Source organism: Lycorma delicatula, chromosome 4 (genome assembly GCF_047948215.1).
Source record: "Lycorma delicatula isolate Av1 chromosome 4, ASM4794821v1, whole genome shotgun sequence".
NCBI lineage: Eukaryota > Metazoa > Arthropoda > Insecta > Hemiptera > Fulgoridae > Lycorma > Lycorma delicatula.
This window is the reverse complement of record NC_134458.1, coordinates 141294688-141316510: the sequence shown is the minus strand read 5'-3', so window position 1 is coordinate 141316510 and position 21823 is coordinate 141294688. Positions and strand designations below refer to the sequence as shown.

Genomic DNA, 21823 nt, shown 5'->3' with positions numbered 1-21823 from the left:
AAGATCGTCACTTGCTGAGATCATCACTTCAGCGTCTTATGGGGTTCCACTACCATTCCATCCTTCCCTATATACTTAAGGATTAGCAATTTCTGACACTGTTCTTCATTAAAATTGTTGTTATTATGATAATAATTACTATTATATTTTCTGCTAAGATCACTATAGTTTCTATGTTGAAAGTTTCATCTTCAGTTTCTATGTTTCATTCTTTTATCAAGTGATAAAACAATGAAGCTAAGAAAGGTAAGCGTACACAACATAGAACTGTTCTTCATTGTTCGCTTCAGTAAGCACGGCACCACTTCTTAGCTTTTTAATAGATTTTGGAGAATTGCAAGCTGTTATGACACTTATTTATCAGGAAGGGAGAAACTTTACCAAACAATTTATCTTCCTCGCTGTATCTCACCACAAAAAACCTTACACAGGAAAATTTCTCCCTTTCTGAAACATTTTTGTTTCCTCACCATTAGCTAAATCTTTGGCTGACAAAGTCAGTCAAAGTCTATTATAACTACTGGGTTTGTTGGTTTTTCAAGAGGACCAATAACCACTGAAGGATATTTTTTTTTAATTCACCTGCACTTATGGTTACTTACATATCCCATTGCATTCAAGTGATATTAGCCAGTCATGGCTCGCTTCGCTCACCCATCTAGACCAGAGGGTTCTGCCCCTTGGATGCCACTGTGTTCATTAAACTCATCTTGTGAGAATAATAATGATAAATAAAAATTAAAGCCTGATCAATTTATAAAAAATATCAGTGTATTGTAATTTCTTCAGAGCAACAGTTTTATCAGTACAGGACCCGAAACATTAAGTGATCTAAGTATGCGGGTTTCGAAACATTCGGCCACCATCTTAAAAATGTTAGTTATAACTGATTACCCGTCATTTTATGTGTAAAAATGTATTTTGCCCGGTTCTTAGCGTTACTCAACAAACACCACTGACCGTACTTCCTTCTCATTTTTCTTTAATTACTTTTACTCTATACTTTCTAGTCAAGTAATCGGAAGCAGGTGCAGCCAGTTGCATCGCACATAAATAACAGTGGCTGTTTTGGTTGAGCCAGTGCGCCGTATACGATTTCACCAATTAAAATTCTGAAATTTAAAAAAAACCCAAAAATGGTTTTTATATATTTATCTGAAGAGTATTTGCAGGCCCCAATATAGTGAATATCTCATTTAATACAGTCAGAAATGGAAGAAATTTGAAATCATTGTTCAAATTTTTTTACCTTTCTTCAGGTATTTCAAGGTCAATTTAGAAGAATCTAGAAAGTGGTTTTTAAATATTTACATGGAAATTACACACACCAAAAATCAAGTTGATCATATCCACATCAAATCAAGTTCTCGTATCTCAATTAAAACGTGATCAGACAATTCTGATAAGGGTATCATCCTGTATCAAAAGGAAACTGAATGATAATCATGCAAGGTAAAGGCAAGATGAGATTCATAAGCAATGCTCTGCTGATATGAAAAAGTAGCACATCAAGTGGGGATTATCACATGAACTCTGAAAATTTTATGAAATGGATGGAAAACAAACTCTGTCCAAAATCTACCCCTGCGATCGGTTATAGTGCTGGATAATGCTGCATACCATAATTATCAATACAATAAGACACCTACCACAAATCTAAGAAATTGGAAATGGTATCTTGGTTACTGGAGAAGCAATTACTGTTTCATCCTAAAATGCTTTTATTGGAACTTTACAAACTAGCTATGCTGCGCAAACCAAGGCATAAGACATATATTTTGATCTCCTTCTGGAAACTCATGATCACACAACCATTTGTCTACCACCATCCCAACTGGATCTAGACCCCATAAAAATGACATGGGCAAACATAAAAGGATATGTGGCCCAAAGAAACATAATTTTCAAGTTAAATGCTGCGATTATGCTATGTGATGAAAGAATTTCTAATATAATACAGAAAGACTGGTCACTGACTTGTGAGGATGTAAAAAGATTAGATTATGAATATTTGGGTAAAGAACATTTTAGTTGATTATGTTGAAGAAGTATTTATTGTTAATTTACGAGAAAGCAGTGATGAATGCAGTGATTATTCATCTACAAGCGAAGACAATTTTGGTGACAAAGATTTAGTAACACCATCAGAGTAACAGTTTCTCCATTACGGTAAGTCAAAATAAATATTTTTATGCTATTAGCATTTATTTGTAGTTAAACTAAGATAAGTGAAATAAAAACAAGAACAAAAATAAAATACATATAAATTTATAATAATAATAAATTTATATGTTATCATGCATAATAACATATAAAAAATTGGAAATAAAACGAAATAAATATGAACAGGCGATGCATGTTTTTTGCATGACTATTACACTAGACACAGCAGTTGACAAGGGATATACTTCAGCTCACGCATTGTAGCTATGTGTGCTGGCATGTTTGAAGCTTAATAACTTTTGACTACTGTAATTATTCAGTATAGTATAATTTACTGGGGTCGTCATATATTATATGGAAACTGAACCTGCACTCAAGCAATTAAACTGTTAGATAAAAACAGTAATTAAGACTAGATTATTTTTGCTCATTTAATCTTTGTTAAAATATTTTTATGATGACTACAAGAATTAAAAACACAGGAAAAATTTAATGGTATTGGTAATTTAGTACAGTAGCCTTACCTTCATTTCCATTTCCTCATACAATAATTATAATGGCTACCTCATTACAGGTTTGCCTACTGAGATGCTTAATTTCCATATTTTAAAATTTCTCTCATATTATTGTATCCTGTGTAATTAAACTTATGTATATTTTTAATTATAATTCTACAACAAACTATAAATCCAGTTTATTGAGATACAAGATACAAATGGAGTCAAAATTTTATCGAGCTAATTAGTCATTAGTTCATTTGTTCAATTGATATTATAAAAAATTATTCTGTAGTTATTTTTAGAAACTATAAGGAAGATATTTGTTACTCCTGAACTTATGAATTATAATTATAGTATTTGTTTCAATCATCAACTTCAATTTTTTATGTAGTGTCCTTCAACTACATTTTTTAAAGGTTAATTTAGGAAATTATGACTTAATTTTATAGTATGAGTACCATCTCAAATTATAATAAGCATACTTTGAAATATAATTATATCCTACCATTTCTACGTATTTTTAAAAATCTATTTATCTATTTTTTATTGAGGTAAATATTATTTATTAAAATACATTAAATGAGTTTTTATTTAATGATGATGTTCTAAATAATGGTGTATAGCAGTTATTATATGTCTGTACATGTTATTATTTTATTTTTAATGATGTAATACTTTGTAAAATTTTCTGACTTTCTGCATATTATAATTTAGTTATGGTTTGTTGTATTCATAAACTTCACAAAAGCTGATGTACATTCATTGTTTTAATACAAAACAAATAGTTCATTTATATCTTTAAGTTATGTCTTTTTAATATTTATTCTCTGTATTAGTGCTATATTATTTATTTTTGTAATAATGGTATGTATTTTAATTAATTTATTACAATTTTTTTTTTATAGAATGTATGTATTGAATGTGTGTATATGTGTGTAAGTATGTGCAAACACATGTGTGTAGGTGTTTTATTTTTATCCATTCTTGTCTTCTTTGGTTCAGTTAATGAATCAAAGTGTAATGAAACTTTAAAACAATAATGTTAAAGAATATTTTACCAAATTTAATATTTAGTAGTAATAAAATATGGTTGCAAAAAGTTTGGAAGAATTATATGCAATTAAAAATGTTTTTTCATTATGTCTCTGAGGTATGGAATAACATTTCACAAAAATTGTTAAGGTTGTTTTGGAAAACATTATGGCACACAATGCAAGAAACTGGAAACACCAGGTCTATTTATTGAAATGAAAAACAAGTATTTCATTTTACAAATTTAAGAAACATGTCAACTTTTATATGGGACTGAAAACATGCCTTATAATCAAAGATTCTCATTCATAGAATGGGTAAGAGAAGGTGATATGCTGGTTACAAAAGTATATCCGAAAAAAAATTGTCAGTTACATTCAAAATAAAGCACTATATATTGTTGAAAAATTGTAAGGAAGAGTGTGAGTTTTGTACAGGAAATGATTTAATGTTGAGGGAAGAAGATGAATTTAATATTAATGAAATATTTCATTGGCAGGAAAAGGAAGTTGGACTAAGTTAAAAGTATTGTGATAAGTTCATCAACTTGCGATAGAAAAAACTCTTTAATACAAAAGAAATTAACTTGGTCTTCTTAAAAAATTGTTTGATTAATTACAAAGAAAAAGTAATGAAAAGCAAAACATTATCAAATCAGTGGGTAATGTTTTAAGTAAAGAAATGATAAATTATGAGAAAGATTTTTTTTTGTTACGATGTTTGTGTTCTTATATTTTTAGTTTTATGTGTATTTTGTTAACAATACATACTTAATATAATACATATTTTTGTTGATATATTGTTTACATTTTTTAAGTTTTCATGTACAAAAGAATACTTCTATTTTGAGTTCTGCATTTGACAAAAATCATGTAACACACCAATTTCCTTTGACATTAACATAAATATAATTATAATATTATTGTATATTTTCTGTTATTTTAAGCATAATTAGTAAAATTTGCATTTTTAAAAATGTGTTACAAGTATGTTACATTAATTCATTTATTGACCATGGATTCCCAGTGTGATGAATTATGGAGATTTGCTTATTTTCTAGGAAAAAAAAGGATTAGACATTTATTGCAAAATTGTTAGCTTACTATCTCACAAGTGTTATCTAAGCTTTCTATAGCAGCTAATATTATTAGTGAGGATCATCAAACCAGTTTTTACATAGATACATAATTTGTACATGAATTTTTTTTATAAATTTGTACTCAAAATTTCACTGAAACTACAAGAAAACATCATAAAAATGATGAACCAAAAATTAATTTAATAAGAAAGAACTTATCTTTTCTAATTTATGAAAGAATGATAAATTAACTAAACTGGTTGTGTGTGGGCATCAGAGTTAGTTTTGTGAGAAGAAATGCTGTTATTACTTTGCCAACCTCTGGGGAAGAGTAATGATATCATCTCAGCCAGAATGTCCTGAGTTCAAATCCTGGTCAGGCATGATGTTTTTCATGTACTAAGAAATTTCCATTCCATACTCCATGCTCCCATCATCCACAAGTCTATGCGGTGAATTAATGATCTTAAATAAAAAATTTAGAAAAATGTTTGTAATCAATGTATAGAGAACACAACAGAATCTCTTAAAGGGCTGAATGACAATTATTGTAATGGGGTAGTCTTTATGTTAGTGAAGAAGACCCTACCCTCCTTCAAACTAGTAGGAGATTTTCTACCCTCTATACTTTCTTTAGTATGACTGGTAGAGAAAGTGTTATTTTTAAAAATTGCTGTGCCATTTTTAAGATACATCTTAAGGTATGTTAGGTATAATGAAGATGGTTATAGTACTGTATATAAAAGAAAGATTTATTTCTTCTGTTAGTTCTGTCAGAAAAACATGTTCTGCAACATGATTATATCCTCTACCCTTTTACAAATTTCAGAAGTTCTTTTATTAACATTAAATTTAGTCTAGCTTAATATAAAGTAGTTGAAAACATACCTAAACATAGTACATTATTAACTAATTAATCTGAAACATTCTATTTTCAGAATTCAATAAGAGAAATTTTTGTTTTAATAATTACAATAATGTATTGCAGTGCAGCCAACATATTGTGTATTTTTCCAACACCATCATATAGTCACCAAAAACCATTGTTGACACTTAGTACCGCATTAGCAAAAAAAGGACATAATCTTACTGTTATAACACCAAATCCAAGTAAGGTAATTTATTTTGATGTGAGAATGAATGTATATGCAGGATGTGTCTGACAATAATGAATCATGACTTGCAAGGTAATCTCCTGTTATGATCTATGACAGGGGTGGCCAACAAGTCGATCGCAAGGGCAATTTTGGTCGATTGTCGATTGCTTGCAATTTTGGGGTGGAATTCCGTGTACTATGGACTTTGAAGCGATTGTAAAAGACAAAACTTTCTAGGAATAGTTTAATCCATTCTGGGAATTTGCCAAGTTCATAAATTCCTAGAATTCTGACAGCCTAACACTGTGATCTCCGCCCATCCAGCACAATACATCTTGACTTATGTGTTACACTTGTCACTGGACGCAACGCGTGAACGCAACAGTTACGACTCCACTCATCCAAGAACACAGTCAGTTAGCTTGAATATTTGGTAGTGTCAAACGGTAGCTTCTTTTCTTTTATAATAACAGTATTATTATTAATCAATATTATTTATCCTCGGTGACTACGTTGCGTTTCAATTTTTCTTCTATTTAAAAAGTACCTTTTCTTTGTTTTAAATTAAGTTGCTTTTCTTACCAATCTATTTACTTGATAAGTGAGCATTCTCGGAACAGATCTCTAAACTGCGGTCATTACACTGAGAGTATTACAAATACGAGTATATTAGGAATAACAATAATTCTATTTAAATTAAGAAGTCAGTATTATAAACCGTAATAAATATATTGTAACTTTAACATACTTCTTGTAAATTTGAATATATCTATATTAGATTTTAATATACTTGTATTGCTGTCCCCGATCGTAATATGCAGTATTGTTATTATTTCTCTCAATGTAACGGAGATAATTGCCGCAGTTCATGAGTTTTTGAATTTTCTAGGAAAATATTTAATTCAATATCTATTCTTTAAATTGTCATATTTCTTTGCATTCTAGTACACCCATGGACATGAATAGTAAACCAAAAAAATCGAAAACTTATCACTTCAATGAAGAATGGGAACTCGATTACTTTTTTACAATGGTGAATGATAAATGTTGTTTAATATGCCTTTCCTCGGTAGCCATTGCTAAAAAGGGCAATCTGGACAGACATTTTTTAGCTTTACATAACAAGTATCAAACAGATTATCAACCAAATTCTGAACTGAGAAAACATAAAGTTAGGGATCTTAAAACTCAATTAACATATCAACAAAGCGTTTTTAAAAAGCCAAGGTTGAAGTCACAAGCAGTAACTACTGCATCATTCAAAGTAAGCTATCTCTTAGCAAAAAAATGTAAGCCATTTTCCGACGGTGAATTTGTGAAGGTAATTGTTTTGGAAATGTCAGATTTACTTTTTAACGATTTTAAGAACAAGAGTGAAATTGTTTCTGCATTTCAAGATCTACAGTTCAGACAGTACAAGATCTAAACACAGTGATGCGACGAATTGAAAGGATGAGTGGGAATGTAAAAGAGCAGTTATATAATGATATTAATAGATGTTCTTGTTTTCCCTTTAGTGTGATGAGTCGACAGATATAAGTGATACAGCACAATTACTTGTTTTCGTTTGTATGGTTTTTAAGGATTTTACATCTAAAGAAGAATTGTTGGGTATGATTTCTTTGAAGGAAAGGACTAGAGATGTAGACATATTCAAAGCCTTTAAAACCTTGCTCAATGATTTGAAAGTACCACTTTTTAAATTAGTCTCAATAACAACGGATGGCGTAGCTGCAATGATAGGTTGCAAAAATGAAATGGTTGCAGGATTTATAGTATAGCCCTATGTCAAAATGAAGATGAATTCACAGCCTTATTGATCTATCACTGCATAATTCACCAGCAAGTGTTAGCTAGCAAGAGACTAAACACAAAAGAGGTAATGGACATGCATTTAAAATCGTTAATTCAATTCGGGGAAGTTCCCTCAAACGGCGTCTCTTCCAACTGCAGCTCGATGAAGGCTAACCTAAATTATTACTACATACCGATGTCAGATGGCTAAGCAGAGGTACATTTCTGCAGCGATTTCGTGATTTATTGTCTGAAATTATAGATTTTCTTCACGAACAAGATGGAAACGGTGAAAATTTAAATGATGAAACATATGGATCAAAGGGTATTAGAAAATGAAATTATAATTTTACAAACTGACTTAATCTTACAAGCCAGAAAATTTGAAGTAGATTTTTGGAAATATGTCAACCGAAGTATCCCAGTATCACCAAATGTAGAGAATATATCTATTCTTGTTTCGGATCTACATACCTATGCGAATCGGCATTTTCATACTTGAAGCTAACGAAGACTAAACAACGTTCTGTCCTGACTGTTCCCACACTGAAGGCTCACTATTATTATCTTTGTCAGGATATACACCTAATTATGATTCCTTGGTTAGAGACATGCAAACTCAGTCTTCCCATTAATGTTAAGGCAACAAAGTAAATTCTAAATCTGTCTTTATCTGTAGCTACTTTGAATTAATAATTATCCATGTTCTCTTAATTCCCCTGGACGTGAGTTTTTTGGCCCTTTAAATAATTATTGTTGTTCTTTTTTACGCAGTTAGATAAGCCGTATATCTATATTTCAGTACAAGGTTTACTCAGCGAGCTATTGATAGATCAGCAAAAAGTAAGTCATATTATTCTTTCATTATAAATTTTCCTGGCCCAAAAAAACGTGAAAGTGAAATATTGAAATCAAATTATCAGCCATACTGTGCATTTTTAATAACTTTTTCACATTTACGAACAAATAGTACAATTTACACATTGCAGTTGACAAAAAAATTAAATTGAATTTTAAGTTAGTAAAAATCTATCTTGATAAAGTGTCGGAAAATCGAATTTTTTATGTACCGCATGTACGGAATGCTGCTATCAAAAGTTGGGTCTGGAAATTTATTTTCTTCATGAACCTACATCTCGAAAACTTAATAAGTGATTTAAAAAATAATATATTTTACTTATCTACCCATACCTCGCTGGAATGCACCTTATACTGAAACATAGTATGCATTTCACACCCCTTTTTCCCCCTTACACTACGCCTAAGTAGTTTGACAACAAGTTGATCGCGACACACTTTTAAGATAAAAAGTCGATCTTATATACAGAAAAGTTGGCCACCCCTGATCTATGAGATCCACTGTTATGTTTTGATAACAACAAAATGTTTATTCATTTATTTATTAACTGCAAGAAAAGTAAAGTCTTCTTTAGAGATAAAATTAAGAGGTTATTAAAAGATATTCACAATATTTAATATTTTTGCTAGGATTATCATAATAGTTGATTTGAATGTTATTTTCTGCCCTTCCTAGCGTTGTCACTCTAGTATTCTTGGTTGATGTAGCAATAATAAAAAAACACCTATTCTGTTCTACTTAGGGTGGGAAAGACAAAGCCGAAGAAGCCATGACATTAGTGATTGGGAGAAGCTTATTATCACTATTTATTTGATGATCTCAACTTGGGAAGATTCAGTGTTAAAAATAGTTTAGAAAGTGGAGGTACTCTGAAATGTGTCAACTACAAATGTTAGTGTCAATGAAACAGCAGAAAATAACACACAAATCAATTATTAAAAAATAATTGTTTAAAATTCTTTAAATAAGTTTTTATACATAATTTAAAGTTGGATTTGTATTTACATTATTCACAGTGGTAACATTTAACATGTTTTTTTGTTACAAAAAAATTATACTTCTTAAACAATAATTATTTGTATTGAATCCTTTTATTGACATGTTACAGTATTATTATCCTTCCATTTAGAAGGAATATGGATGGTTTTTCCTATAGCCCAGCCTCAACCATAAGAAATCACTCAATGCAGTAGAAATACTTTCTCCATTATTGCAATTTATAACCACAATATTTTTCATAATTAAACTGTCATATTTATTATCAGTTTTTTAATTTTTATTCTTTGCCAACGCCTCTTCTTCTGCAATCCCTGCAAAGTCCTAACCATTGCAACCTTTTATCTTATATATATACTGGGTGAGTGAAATATAAGTTACAACCCCCTCTAACTTTTTTTATAATTGAGATTACTGGATGCAGTTTGTGCGTACTTTCTTGTACCAAGAGGCTATTTCAATGAATGTTTGTTTTACTCTTTTTGGATTTTTGGGGAGTGTGGGGTTAGTGTAACTCAAAAATTTCAAATGGAACCAATGATCATTTGATATTTTAAAGAGCTCGATCAGATGAGAAAAATTATACAATTAAAACTAAATTCTGATCGTACAATCCAAAATGGAGACTAACAGTGTCTTTGTTTCAGATAGTTAGAACTATAGTTGTATGCTTCCCTTTAGTTTTTCTTGTATTTGAGGTATCCCGATTTTCTCTTTGGAAATCTTCTCCAATAAAAGAGGCTAACTCAGTAAGCCCCAATTTAGAATATTTGGCCATCAGAGGGTGCGGGGGCAGGGGCAGCTCAAAAATTTTAAATGAAATATATGGTTATATGATAGATTGTTTTAAAGGTCTTTGTGAGACAAGCAAAATGGTATCAAAAAATTAAATTCTGACTATTTAAACCAAAAATACCCGCAACTATCATTATGTTAATTAAAAATTGAAAAATAAATAAATTAAAAATAAAAATCACATACTTTTTGGCTTTTTTCTAGAAATTATTAAATATCAAAATGGTTTCTTGATAAAGCTGCCAACATTTCTTCAAAGCAGTCGCTCAATGTGGCCCATTCTGTTCAACGCATAGTTCAGCTTGGCAAACCCTTGATGCTATTATGACTAATAGCATCATTATTATTTCTAATAGTAAGTTCCGCTTCTATTATACGATGTCTCAATTCTTCTAGTGTGCCAATACAAGTGGAATAAACTAATGATTTCATCCAACCCTAAAGGAAAAAGTTCGTTGGTGTGAGATTGGGAGATTGAGGTGGCCATTTTATTGTTCCATTTTGACCAATCCATTGCTTACTAAATATGTTATTTAAATAATTCATCACATCAAGACAGTAATGAGCAGGTGCGCCATCATTGAAAAACCAAAATATGCACTCTTTCTACAAGTGGAATATCTTCCAAGAGTTCCATCAGATTTGTTTGCAAAAAATGCAAGTACCACTCTCCACTGAGTCTTGGCGATAAGAAAAAAGGACCTATGAGATTATCACCAAGTAAACCACATCACACATTGAGTGAAAAAGTACATTGGAAATGACTTGTAGCAGTCTGATTGGGATATTCTTCTGCCCAAGTGAGTGTTTTGAAAATTTACAATGATATTTCTTGTGAAACAGGGTTCATCAGTAATTAGAATATTACTTAAGAAATCTGGATGGTGTTCATGTTTTCTAATTAACCATCGTAGAATTTCATCCGTTTATCAAAATAAGGTGGTAATAACTACTGTACACGTATTGTATTGAATGGGTATAATTGTTGTTCTTGTATGTTTGCCACACACTTGATTGCGAAACATGACATCAGTGGGACAGCCTTCTGGTGCTTGGAGTGGTAGATAATTGCACCGGATTCAATATTGCTTCTTCATTGTTGGCATTTCTCACAAAACTTTTACAACCAGCATCAAATCATTGTTAAATACACACACAAACACACACACAGCGATAGAGAGAAGGGGGAGAGGGAGAGAGAGAGACAGACAGACAGACACAAGTATACATACACATACAGACACATAAACAGTGGGGGAGGGAGAAACAAATTTATGATTCACATTGTATTATTTGCGTTTTCCGCTGTAAAAACATATCCTCCTGAATAATAAAGAATACATTATGAAGCCAGTAGCAGTATATATATTTAAGAAGAATGATTCTGGGCTTCAAGAATCATACATTTGAAAATAAAAAATTTGACTCCAAGTCATACATTTTTGTGCATTACCATTAACACAACATATTTAGCCATCAGGGTATGTCAACTAACTTGATACTGTATGAGGTTTTCTTAAAAAATACATGTTATAATGTAATTTATTGTATCTAAACAGTAATTTTAGGTAATGTGATGAATGCTTACTAATGTATATTTTCCATAATATGCATTATTTTGAAAGCAAACAACCATAAACTGAGAACAAGTTTAATTTTACAGTATCATTTCAAGCATAGGAGAATTTTAAGCCATTTAATAAATCAAGCTTGGTCACAAATAACTATGTAATTTTTTTAGCATTTCATATTTATGTACTGTATACTTAGTTCTTGATTCTGTTTAGATTGTTTTTATTTAATTTTCGCTTCTCCTTACAAAATTATTGCAAAGAAATCTTTTTCACTTAGAAGTACTGTTTATTTCAATTTGTTGTAACTGGTTAATGTTTATTGGTTTCATTCATCTTACCATTTATTGTTGTTGGGCCATAATTAGTTTTGTATATTCACATAAGTTTGCTGTTATAAATCAACAAACTTTCTATGTGTTAAAATCAATTAATGCATGATTTTTAAAAAAATGAATCTAACATATATTGTAACTGCTTATTTACTCAAAGATATTTTTAATACATAGCCAACATTAATTTTGAACTAAATATAAATACAAACACATTTTAACAAAAAGATTTTTCAAAACTTAATCGAAACACCGCACCGTAGCATTAATTTTGATAACCCACATCTTAGCATTCCCAATGGCAGTCTCTGATTAAGCTTAGTAGAGTGAAAAAACTTGCTTAGATAGAGGAATAACTTATATGTAACATAAAGAGCATTATTGTTGATTTAAATAAATATTTTTTTTAATCCTTTTGGTAACATATAAACTTTAATTTTTCATTTTTTACAGCCAGGCTTTCTTTATTCTTGCTACTTGCATATTTTGATTGAAAATTTATTACTATTTAAAAAGAACTTTCTTAGTGGTTTTAATTATTATTAAAGAAAAAAGTTTTACTGCAGTTAATACAATATAGAAGATGCAAAGAATTATTTTATGTAAAAAATAAAATTTCTAAATTATTTCATGTATGTTTATTTTTTAGAATTATTTGTTTATTTGAAAGTAAACTACATGTAATTCAATAAACAGAAAAATAAAAAGCTAGAAAAGGAAAAATGTTTATAATTACAAGTACTATATTAATTATAATAAAATGTAAGAATTTACAAACAAATTAAAAATAGATGTTGATTATTACAAAAGTTGTTATTGTTTTATGGAGTTGAAATTGAATTTTAATTTATTTTTCATATAAATGAGAACACTCAGGTTTAACTTTTGTTACTTAGTCTCAACAGCTAACTAGATCAGAACATAATTTTACATTCAAAATGGAACACATTCTATATTGATAGATTACATTTTATTCAATTAAGTTTGTGTTAAATATTCCATTAATTAAAAAATGGTATTAAATTTTAAACTATAATGCATGTAACTAAATTTAATTTTATTAATATTATTCATTGGGTTTTTGATATCTTTAAGGAGCCAATAATAAATCATCGTGAAGTTGATGTAAGTTTTTTGTATATTGAATGGAAAAAAGTTGCAGAAGTAAAGAAAATTTCATTACAAGGTCGTATTAGTCCTAAACAAATAACTGGTGATTTGTATAATTTTTTAAATTTTATAACTTCTCTTTTGTTTGGTTCTCCAAAAATTACTGAATTAATAAGGTGTGTATAATATAATTATTAAATAAATATTAAAAAAATAGTAATTAATAATTAGCTTAACATTAGTATTTTATTTTTTAATTGATACTAGATTTGGATTGTAATCTTGAAAAAACAAATTTTATTCAGTAAGTTCAGATAAACAACTGTTAATTTATTACTGTCTTTTATTGATTTAACAACTCATCTATTTTTGACATAATCCCCAGCTACAATCCTACACTGCTGACATTCCTGTACTAGTTTTGGCAACTGTATTACCATAAAGCAGAAGCATTCCATTTCTGAGTAAATTACATTTTTTTTCAGCATGGAGATTTTATTTTATTTGCAAGGGTACTTCTGTAATACTACCTACTGATAATTTACAATCCAATCAGTAAAATTAGAGAAAATTTCCAAAAGGGAACTAAAACAAAATTCTAATTTTTACATGTTAGAAAGTAGTATTTTTGTAACACTATATACATCATAATTGGCCACAGTTGTAAACTCTAGCTGATGATGCGGGGATTTCATTATGAAATTCTTACAAACTAGAAAATGTCAATAATAACAAAAATATTGTTTACATTAGTTGATTAATTTGATCCACTTTTCCAATTTATAACCGTAGACTATAATTAAAAGTAATCAATTGCTTTGTATAAATGTTTTTCTTTTCTTTTTTTTTAATGTAATTTTGTTTTCTTTTTTCAGAGAATTAAATAATACAAAATATGATTTAATACTGTATGAATCATTTTATTATTCAAGTCTATTAGGGTTTGCTGACATCACTGGTAATCCACCAATTATAGGTTTAACAACCTTGAATTCATTAATGATCAGTGATTCACCTCAAGGAAATCCAGTGTTACCTTCGTACATACCATTTCCATTTTTACCATACAGAGATAAAATGACATTTTGGGAACGCTCCTATAATTTATATTTAACCATTTATTGTCATTATATTTTAGAATATAATTTAAAACCAATGCATGAAAATCATATACAACATTTTGGAAATATTAAGCATACAGCTGAAGAACTGGAATATAGCAAGAGCTTGTTAATTGTTAGCTCAGATTTAGCAATTGGTTATCCAAAACCGGTACAACCAAATACAATTTATGTTGGACCAATGCATATCACAAAATCGGAGTCATTACCCCAAGTAAGTAGTAAATAAATAAAAATTATTATTTTTAATAATATCTGTACGTAGGGTTTATGTGTAATTTAGAATTTACTGTGTGGTAGTGGTTGCAGAGGTTGATAGGTTGTAGTAATATTATCTTAATTGGCAAGTTGTGGGTGCTGTTATCATTTGGAAAATCTCCAGACTATCAATGAATTTCATTGATCAATACGTACTTCTAATACCATGTCAAGATATACTGAGTGAGGAATGCTTAGTGACTTTCAGCATGTTATGCATCAAATAAAGTGTTTAAAGTGTCATCCTTCTGCTATATAAATTTGTGAAAGAGTTTAATAACTGAATTACATCCAATAAAGTTTAGCCTTAGATTAAAGAAAGCCGTTAAAGAGTCGCATTACTTTCCTGACTTCACTGAGAAAGTTGTGGTTACCAAGGGCTTTTTCCTTCATGACATAATTTTCCTACTTAAGCAGAAAATTAAGAGGAATTTTATGTAGGTATGCAAGTAAAGAATTATCTAAAAAAGAGTTGATATTTAGGAGCTCTTTTCATGTTGTGGAGTCTTCATAATGAGTTTGGCCATAAAAAATAAAAATAATGAATTATATTCTTATTAAATGAATATTTATGGCTTTCAAGCCTAAAACTCGAATGTTTTTCATATAAAATACATTATAATCTGATATATAAAGTCTTGACATTACTAAAGAGTACTAGATGTAATCCCCAGTTATTTAGTACTTAGTCAATTTCATAATCTAATAAGCATATACTGACTAAAATGAGAGTAGTAATTCTAAGGTATAAATTTATTGGTCACCTTTACCACATCGTAATCTTTAACAAGCTTACTTGACTTTTATATTATATTTTCAATGTAATCTGAGTCATTATTCAACCAAGTTCTTGCCTGGAAGGGCAATACCCTTTTTTTAGTGTTGCAGTAGAAGGTTCTGTTTATGCATCATGCAATGTTATCTGAACTAATTTCTAAATGTATGAGATAATTTTAAATCAAACCTTACCTAAAAACCTTATCCTAAAAAAAATTTGATGACCTGGAACTACTGGTGTTATAAAAATTTATGGAAAAAAATGGAAATCAATATTTTGTTGATTTTAAAAGAATTGAAAAAGTGTCATATTTACAGTTATTTTTATTTTACAGTTACATTTTAGTTATATTTTTGCATAAGTGAATATACTTTTGTTTATCTAAAGCTTTCCAATTAATTTTCTAGAATTTTCTTGTGAAAATACTTTAAATATTAGAAGTACATGAGATTTTGTATCATTGCTTATATTAATTTAATATTAAGCAATACAATGAAAATTGAAAAATGTTTTGGACAGTCTACAAAGATGAGATTTTTTTTTAAATCTTCCCCATTTAATTTATCTGGAATATATTTATAACAGGAATACCTCATGAATTTCCTCTTCAGAATAAAATAATCATTATAATGAGTGAATTTGTTGAATTACTGTTTGAATAATAAAAGAAAAAAAGTACAAGTTGTCAAACTAAGAAATTTCTCCTTCTTTTGAAGTCTGTCAAAAATGTTTTAATTTATTTTTAAAAAGTCATATTTTCAGGTTATTTTTTCTTGAAGAGCCCATAAACAAACACATCAAATATATACTATATATAAATATATGTATATACTATTACTTGATATCATTGTTAAATATTTATTTTGTTTACATATATTACCATCTGCAGTATAATATCATCTCTTGGTGCTCCCTCAAAAAATCAGAACAAATTTTCAAGATATAAATGTAGGCTGTCAGATTACTGTTTGGCCCTTATAAGTATTTTATAAGTAATTTTTTAATTATTTTGATTTATAAATCTTCCAATGTTTGGGTACATTGAAATGTTCAGGTTTGAGCAATTTAAAGAGTTTGAACTGCATTAACAGATGAAAAAATACAATCACACATATTCCTATGATCAATTTTAATATTTAGGCTAGACATGAAGTTGAGAAATAGAGTATAAATCATTATCTTTATTGAGAGGAAAAGATAGAAACTTATCTCATAAATTAAAAAATAGAAAAAAATTAAAATTATTAAAAACATTCCTATTACTAAACAAATTGTTTTTTTGTTTTTTTTAATTAAAATAGAATTTCTGATTCTAAAACTATCCTAGCTGATTAGTGAAAGGTATATCTGACTTACTTAAATTACTTTAAATTAAAGTAATGATGATATGATATGATGTGAATCGCAGAATATAATTTTTAACTCAAAAAAATAATTTTGTCTTTTAAATATATACATTTTTTTGAATAGGTCATTTTAATTAACTTTCATTTAGATTACTCATTTTTGCACATAAATTGGAGGGGTGAAAAAAGACACTGGTAAAGAAATTGATGTTAGTGTTGGCACTTCGTTTTTTTAATCGTTCTTCTCTGTAAAGACAACATAAGTTTTGTTAAATAAACATGAGTTTCTAACAATAAAAAAGTAATAATATTAAACTGATATTTATTAATAGCTAATAAAACATTTATTTCTTTTATTTTGAAATCACCAAGATTTGAACAAAATAGTACAATTAATTATCTATTTTAATTGAATTAATTCGAAAATTAAATCTAAATAAAGGACTGAGGTAAATTATTTTAATCATATGATTAAATTTCTAACAAGAAAAAAAAAATTGAAAAAAAAATTAGTAAACTGGGTTAGGGTGAAGTTTATTCTGGTTAAATAGTATTAGTATTCTGTATTTCAAACGCCTGTACCTTGCTACAAAATTAATATCGACTACTATTCTTTCGTTCGTCAATTGACGCATGCTCATAAAGAAATTAGTCCTAATAATGATGTCATTCCATATAACATTAAAGCATCTGTTCAATTAGGAGATGCCGGAATTTACCGATTGTACGCGGAAAATTGCGATTACTCCCAGTTCGTAATTGAGACGGACAGGAACGTACTTGTTTACCAGTTTCTTTGTGTTAAATTAATGAATTTGAATGCTACATAACACGTTCAGGAAATATCAGCTTTGTAAAAGGTAATACTTACGTATTCCACTGATTTATATAATATTAATAATATATAATTGTTTTGTTTATAATTACCATAAATAATAGTATTTTTCATAAAATTGTAACTTCAACAGTAAGCAATACATATATAAATGTGTTTTCAAGCCTTATACTTTTCTTGTAATATGGTACAAATGGATCGAATCTGATGTATTTTTTATCTTGTAACGTTATTTTCCCTTAGTAAAGTTGCAATTTTTTCCAGATAACTTATGTGAAAGATTTTTTAACGAAAAACTAGATGTGTCTGTATAAACGATTTGAAGTAATTTTTAATTAATCTTTTTTGCCGTTATTACTGTTTAGTGCTAACATAGTTGACTACAATAATATCGTTTATGATACATAGCCTGATATTATTCTGATAAAATATATTCCATGAAAATTCAAGAAAATTTGATACGAAACTTAATATTAAAAAAATAACTAATATTCCCGCATTCCGAAATTTATTTAGGTTACGCATATTAACAAATATTTTATATCATATCTACTGTATTCTATTTCATATTTACATCAAGACGGAAGTTTCTCCTTTCTTGCAATTTGTGTGAACGAAGGTTTACATACGAGTAACATTTTTATTGTTAGTCTTTCCATCATTTTTAATAAACATAAAAAAGACATGTTTAAACAAAACATTAATAGTACGTAAAAAAACTATTATTATTTTTTCTTCAAATTTTGACTTTCTGGAGTCGGCAACAAATTAAATAGCTATTAACCACTTACTAAGTTTTAATTAATATAAAGACATTTCAAAAAGGATTTAAAAAAGTCTATTTTAAATTGTTTAGGTTACTTATTTTCTTTATTTAATTTTATTTTATATAAATTCATTTTTTTTAAATTTAAAATATGGGTAGGCCTATAAAACACGCTGCTAAAATGGAAAAAATTATTGACAAGAAATTTGAGTGATGATTATTATAATAATATAATATTAGTGTAAATAATAATAATAATACTATTATAATAAATATAATATAATATAATATATAATAATTATAATATTATTATTATCATAAAAGTTTTAGATTTATTTTCTGGAATTTTCGTAGAAAAATTACTCTAAATAGTATCAAGACACATATCATTAAGGTGATAATACAGTACAGTACTAAGCAGCGACGAGGAAGTTTGTTTAATAATCACCGAACGAAATTCTTTCGTATGATAAGAGGTTCTGAAATAAAAAAAAAACAGTTGTAATTCAACTTCTTTTTTGGTCGATTTAGATGATTCTTTATAATTTTGAAAAGCCTTCATTATGGGCTTTCGTTATAAGTGTTTTTCAGATAAGTTAAAGATTTTTAAATGTAATAATATCGTGTGCAAATTAAAAGATAATTTTTATTAATTTTTTTTTTATCATTGTTTCTTAATACTGGATTGTTATAAGTAAGTAATACGCTGGAATATTATTCTTAATCTCAAATTATTTCCCCTAAAATTCAAGAAAATTATTTCGAAAACTTACGGTTAAAAATATTAAAAATTCTCACATTTCGATTGGTCTTAGTTTATGCGTTCTAGTAGTTACGTATTAAATAAAGATTAAAATAAGAAAAATAAAAAAAATTAATTTTGACTTTTTGAAGAGTGCATCAGTTTAAAGGTTATTACGTTTGTCTTTGATACCGATTAGAATCTAGATTTAAAGAATTAAAAATATCTGATGTGAACACCACACGACTTCCTTGTACGCCTATTAAATTATATACACATTTTTTTCTGCACTTCATTTAAACTTATTCCATCTGAAAGTGAGATACGATCCTCCAATTCTTTAATAAAATGGGCAGTTATACAATTGCATTGTGGTTGTCATCACATTGCATCAAATTTTTTTGTGGTGTCCGTACCAGAATTTTATATTAATTTATATATTAATTTTGTTTCACGTCGCTCAAGTAGTTACGTGGTGTGAGAACGTGTCTGATCCGTAACCATATACACATCGGTTCGAATCCGACTTGATGTACGTATATTTTTTTAAACATTTGTTTTAAATATATTGATTTATTAATAATTATTAACCTCTGTATAATAATTATAATAACTGTAACCTCTGTAAACTTTGAATTAAAATGGAAAGTATCGGATAACATATGAATTAGTTTTCAACAATAAATTTGAACTTATTTACTGAAAACTGTTTCGGAAGGTAATTTAAAATTATTGCCGAAAAAAAATTAAAATCAATTTGATAAAAATTTAATTAGTAATGTATATTTATTAAACTAAATGATTTTTTTTAATTAGCACATTTTTAATTAAAAACAAAGAAAAAGTCACGACATCATGGGCAATTAAATTTCGAATATTTTTTAACAATACTTAAAAAAATTATTTTCCTGCGTAATGTAGTGAAATCTGTTTACTACGTCGTGCGAGTTGAAGTGGATGTAGATATTAAGATGTATAAAATGGTGATTTAAAAATATTACTTAGTACTCGTGAAAACATAATTTAAATAACGGAAACTTATACAGATAAAAAGTAAAGGTAGTTAGGCATACATTTGGAAAAAGAAGAGGTAAACTTTAAATACAGATAGATGATACTTGGAAGGGAGTCGGTAGTATAATTATGCAACAAAACACCACAGTTCAAAAACCAGCCTGAATTTACGAAATTAAGTTGAGTTGTAAACAAATAGAAAAATTCCGGTTTTCAGATTTCAACGGAAATATCCATTTCGACCATCCCTGAATCCATTTAGACTAGTTTCGGCGTCTGAACGTACGTACGTAGGTAAGTATAACTAAAAAACGATTAGCCGTAGAATGTTGAAATTTTGAATTTAGGACTGTTTTAATAGCTAATTGTGCACCTCCTCTTTTGATTGCAATCGACTGTACCAAAAAGCCAAAAGTCCAAAAAATTGGATTTTTGACTTTTTCTTAACTGCAGTAATAAGCCCTCATCGAGAACTTTTTAACGATGTGTCATAAGTGGCACTTATTTTCATTGGTTCAAGAGTTATAGCCAAATAAAAATTATTTTAAATGAAATATTTGGTCTTACAAGGGGAAGACACATTGGTTCGAATCTAACTTTCCTTTTTTTTAATTTAAATATATTGATTTATTAATAATTATTAACTTCCGATTGTAAAAAAAGTTTTACAATAAATAATTCAATAATAACAATAATAAAAAAAAAATTGAAAGAAATCAGAAATAAAATTTTATGTTCTTTTCATTTTAATTCAAAAATGTTTACAGAGGTTAATAATTATTAATAAATCAATATATTTAAAACAAAAAGTTAAAAAAACATATTTGTATGTGAAGTCGGATTCGAACCGATGTGTACATGGTTACGGATCCGACACGTTCTCACTTACACCACGTAACTACTTGAGCATTGATAAATATTTATACGAAACTACATTGAATTACGAATACAAAATCGTAATACAGAGCGTTCAGAAAGTTGCTGTGCACTGGAATTATGGAAGTGTAATGATGACATTTTCGTAATTATTACTTTGTGTTTTTATTTCATTTTTTATAGAAACCGATATTACAATAACTGGAATAGTTTATAAAAGGTGTTGAAAATTTATAAAATGCAGTACAACACTGCACACGTTTCAATTTGTTTTCAAACACTTTAATCAGCTGAACTGGAATGTCTCGTACGTATGCTGTTATTGCAGTTTTTAGTTTGCCAATCATGCGTGGTCTGATGCGATACAGTGCTTGTTCGTGCCCCCCCCCCTCTTAGAAATAATCTAGGGAAGTCAGATCGGGCGACGTGTAGGCCACAAATCCCTCGAAATGATTCGTTCACGAAAGGCATTTCATAAAAAAGTCACCGTTAATTAGCTATGTGCGCTGTGGCGCCATCTTGTTGGAACCAACCGTGATCGATTTCCATTTCTGTTAACCAACTAATGAAGTTTGTTCAAACAACACAATAACGATCACTATTAACTGTATTTTCAAAAAAAAAACTGGATCCACATGCGCATTCTACTCACACTGACCCAGATTCCGATTTTCATTTCGTGTAAAGATTGTTCGTGTAATGCATGGGGGTTAGTTGTCGACCACAGTTATGTATTTTTTGAATTAATACATCCTCTCAG

General features: G+C 28.6%; 1 protein-coding gene across 1 annotated transcript in view; it reads left to right on the top strand.

Annotated features, from left to right (window-relative positions):
- Positions 1 to 3397: 3397 nt before the first annotated feature.
- The window catches only part of LOC142322947 (UDP-glycosyltransferase UGT5-like), a 45246-nt gene continuing 26820 nt past the window's right edge, over positions 3398 to 21823 (top strand). Inside the window, exons 1-4 of the mRNA XM_075362040.1 lie at positions 3398 to 3527; positions 5712 to 5888; positions 13313 to 13503; positions 14203 to 14662. Of these exons, the coding sequence (XP_075218155.1) occupies positions 3525 to 3527; positions 5712 to 5888; positions 13313 to 13503; positions 14203 to 14662 (831 nt within the window). The 5' untranslated portion in view covers positions 3398 to 3524. The remainder of the gene's footprint in view (positions 3528 to 5711; positions 5889 to 13312; positions 13504 to 14202; positions 14663 to 21823) is intronic.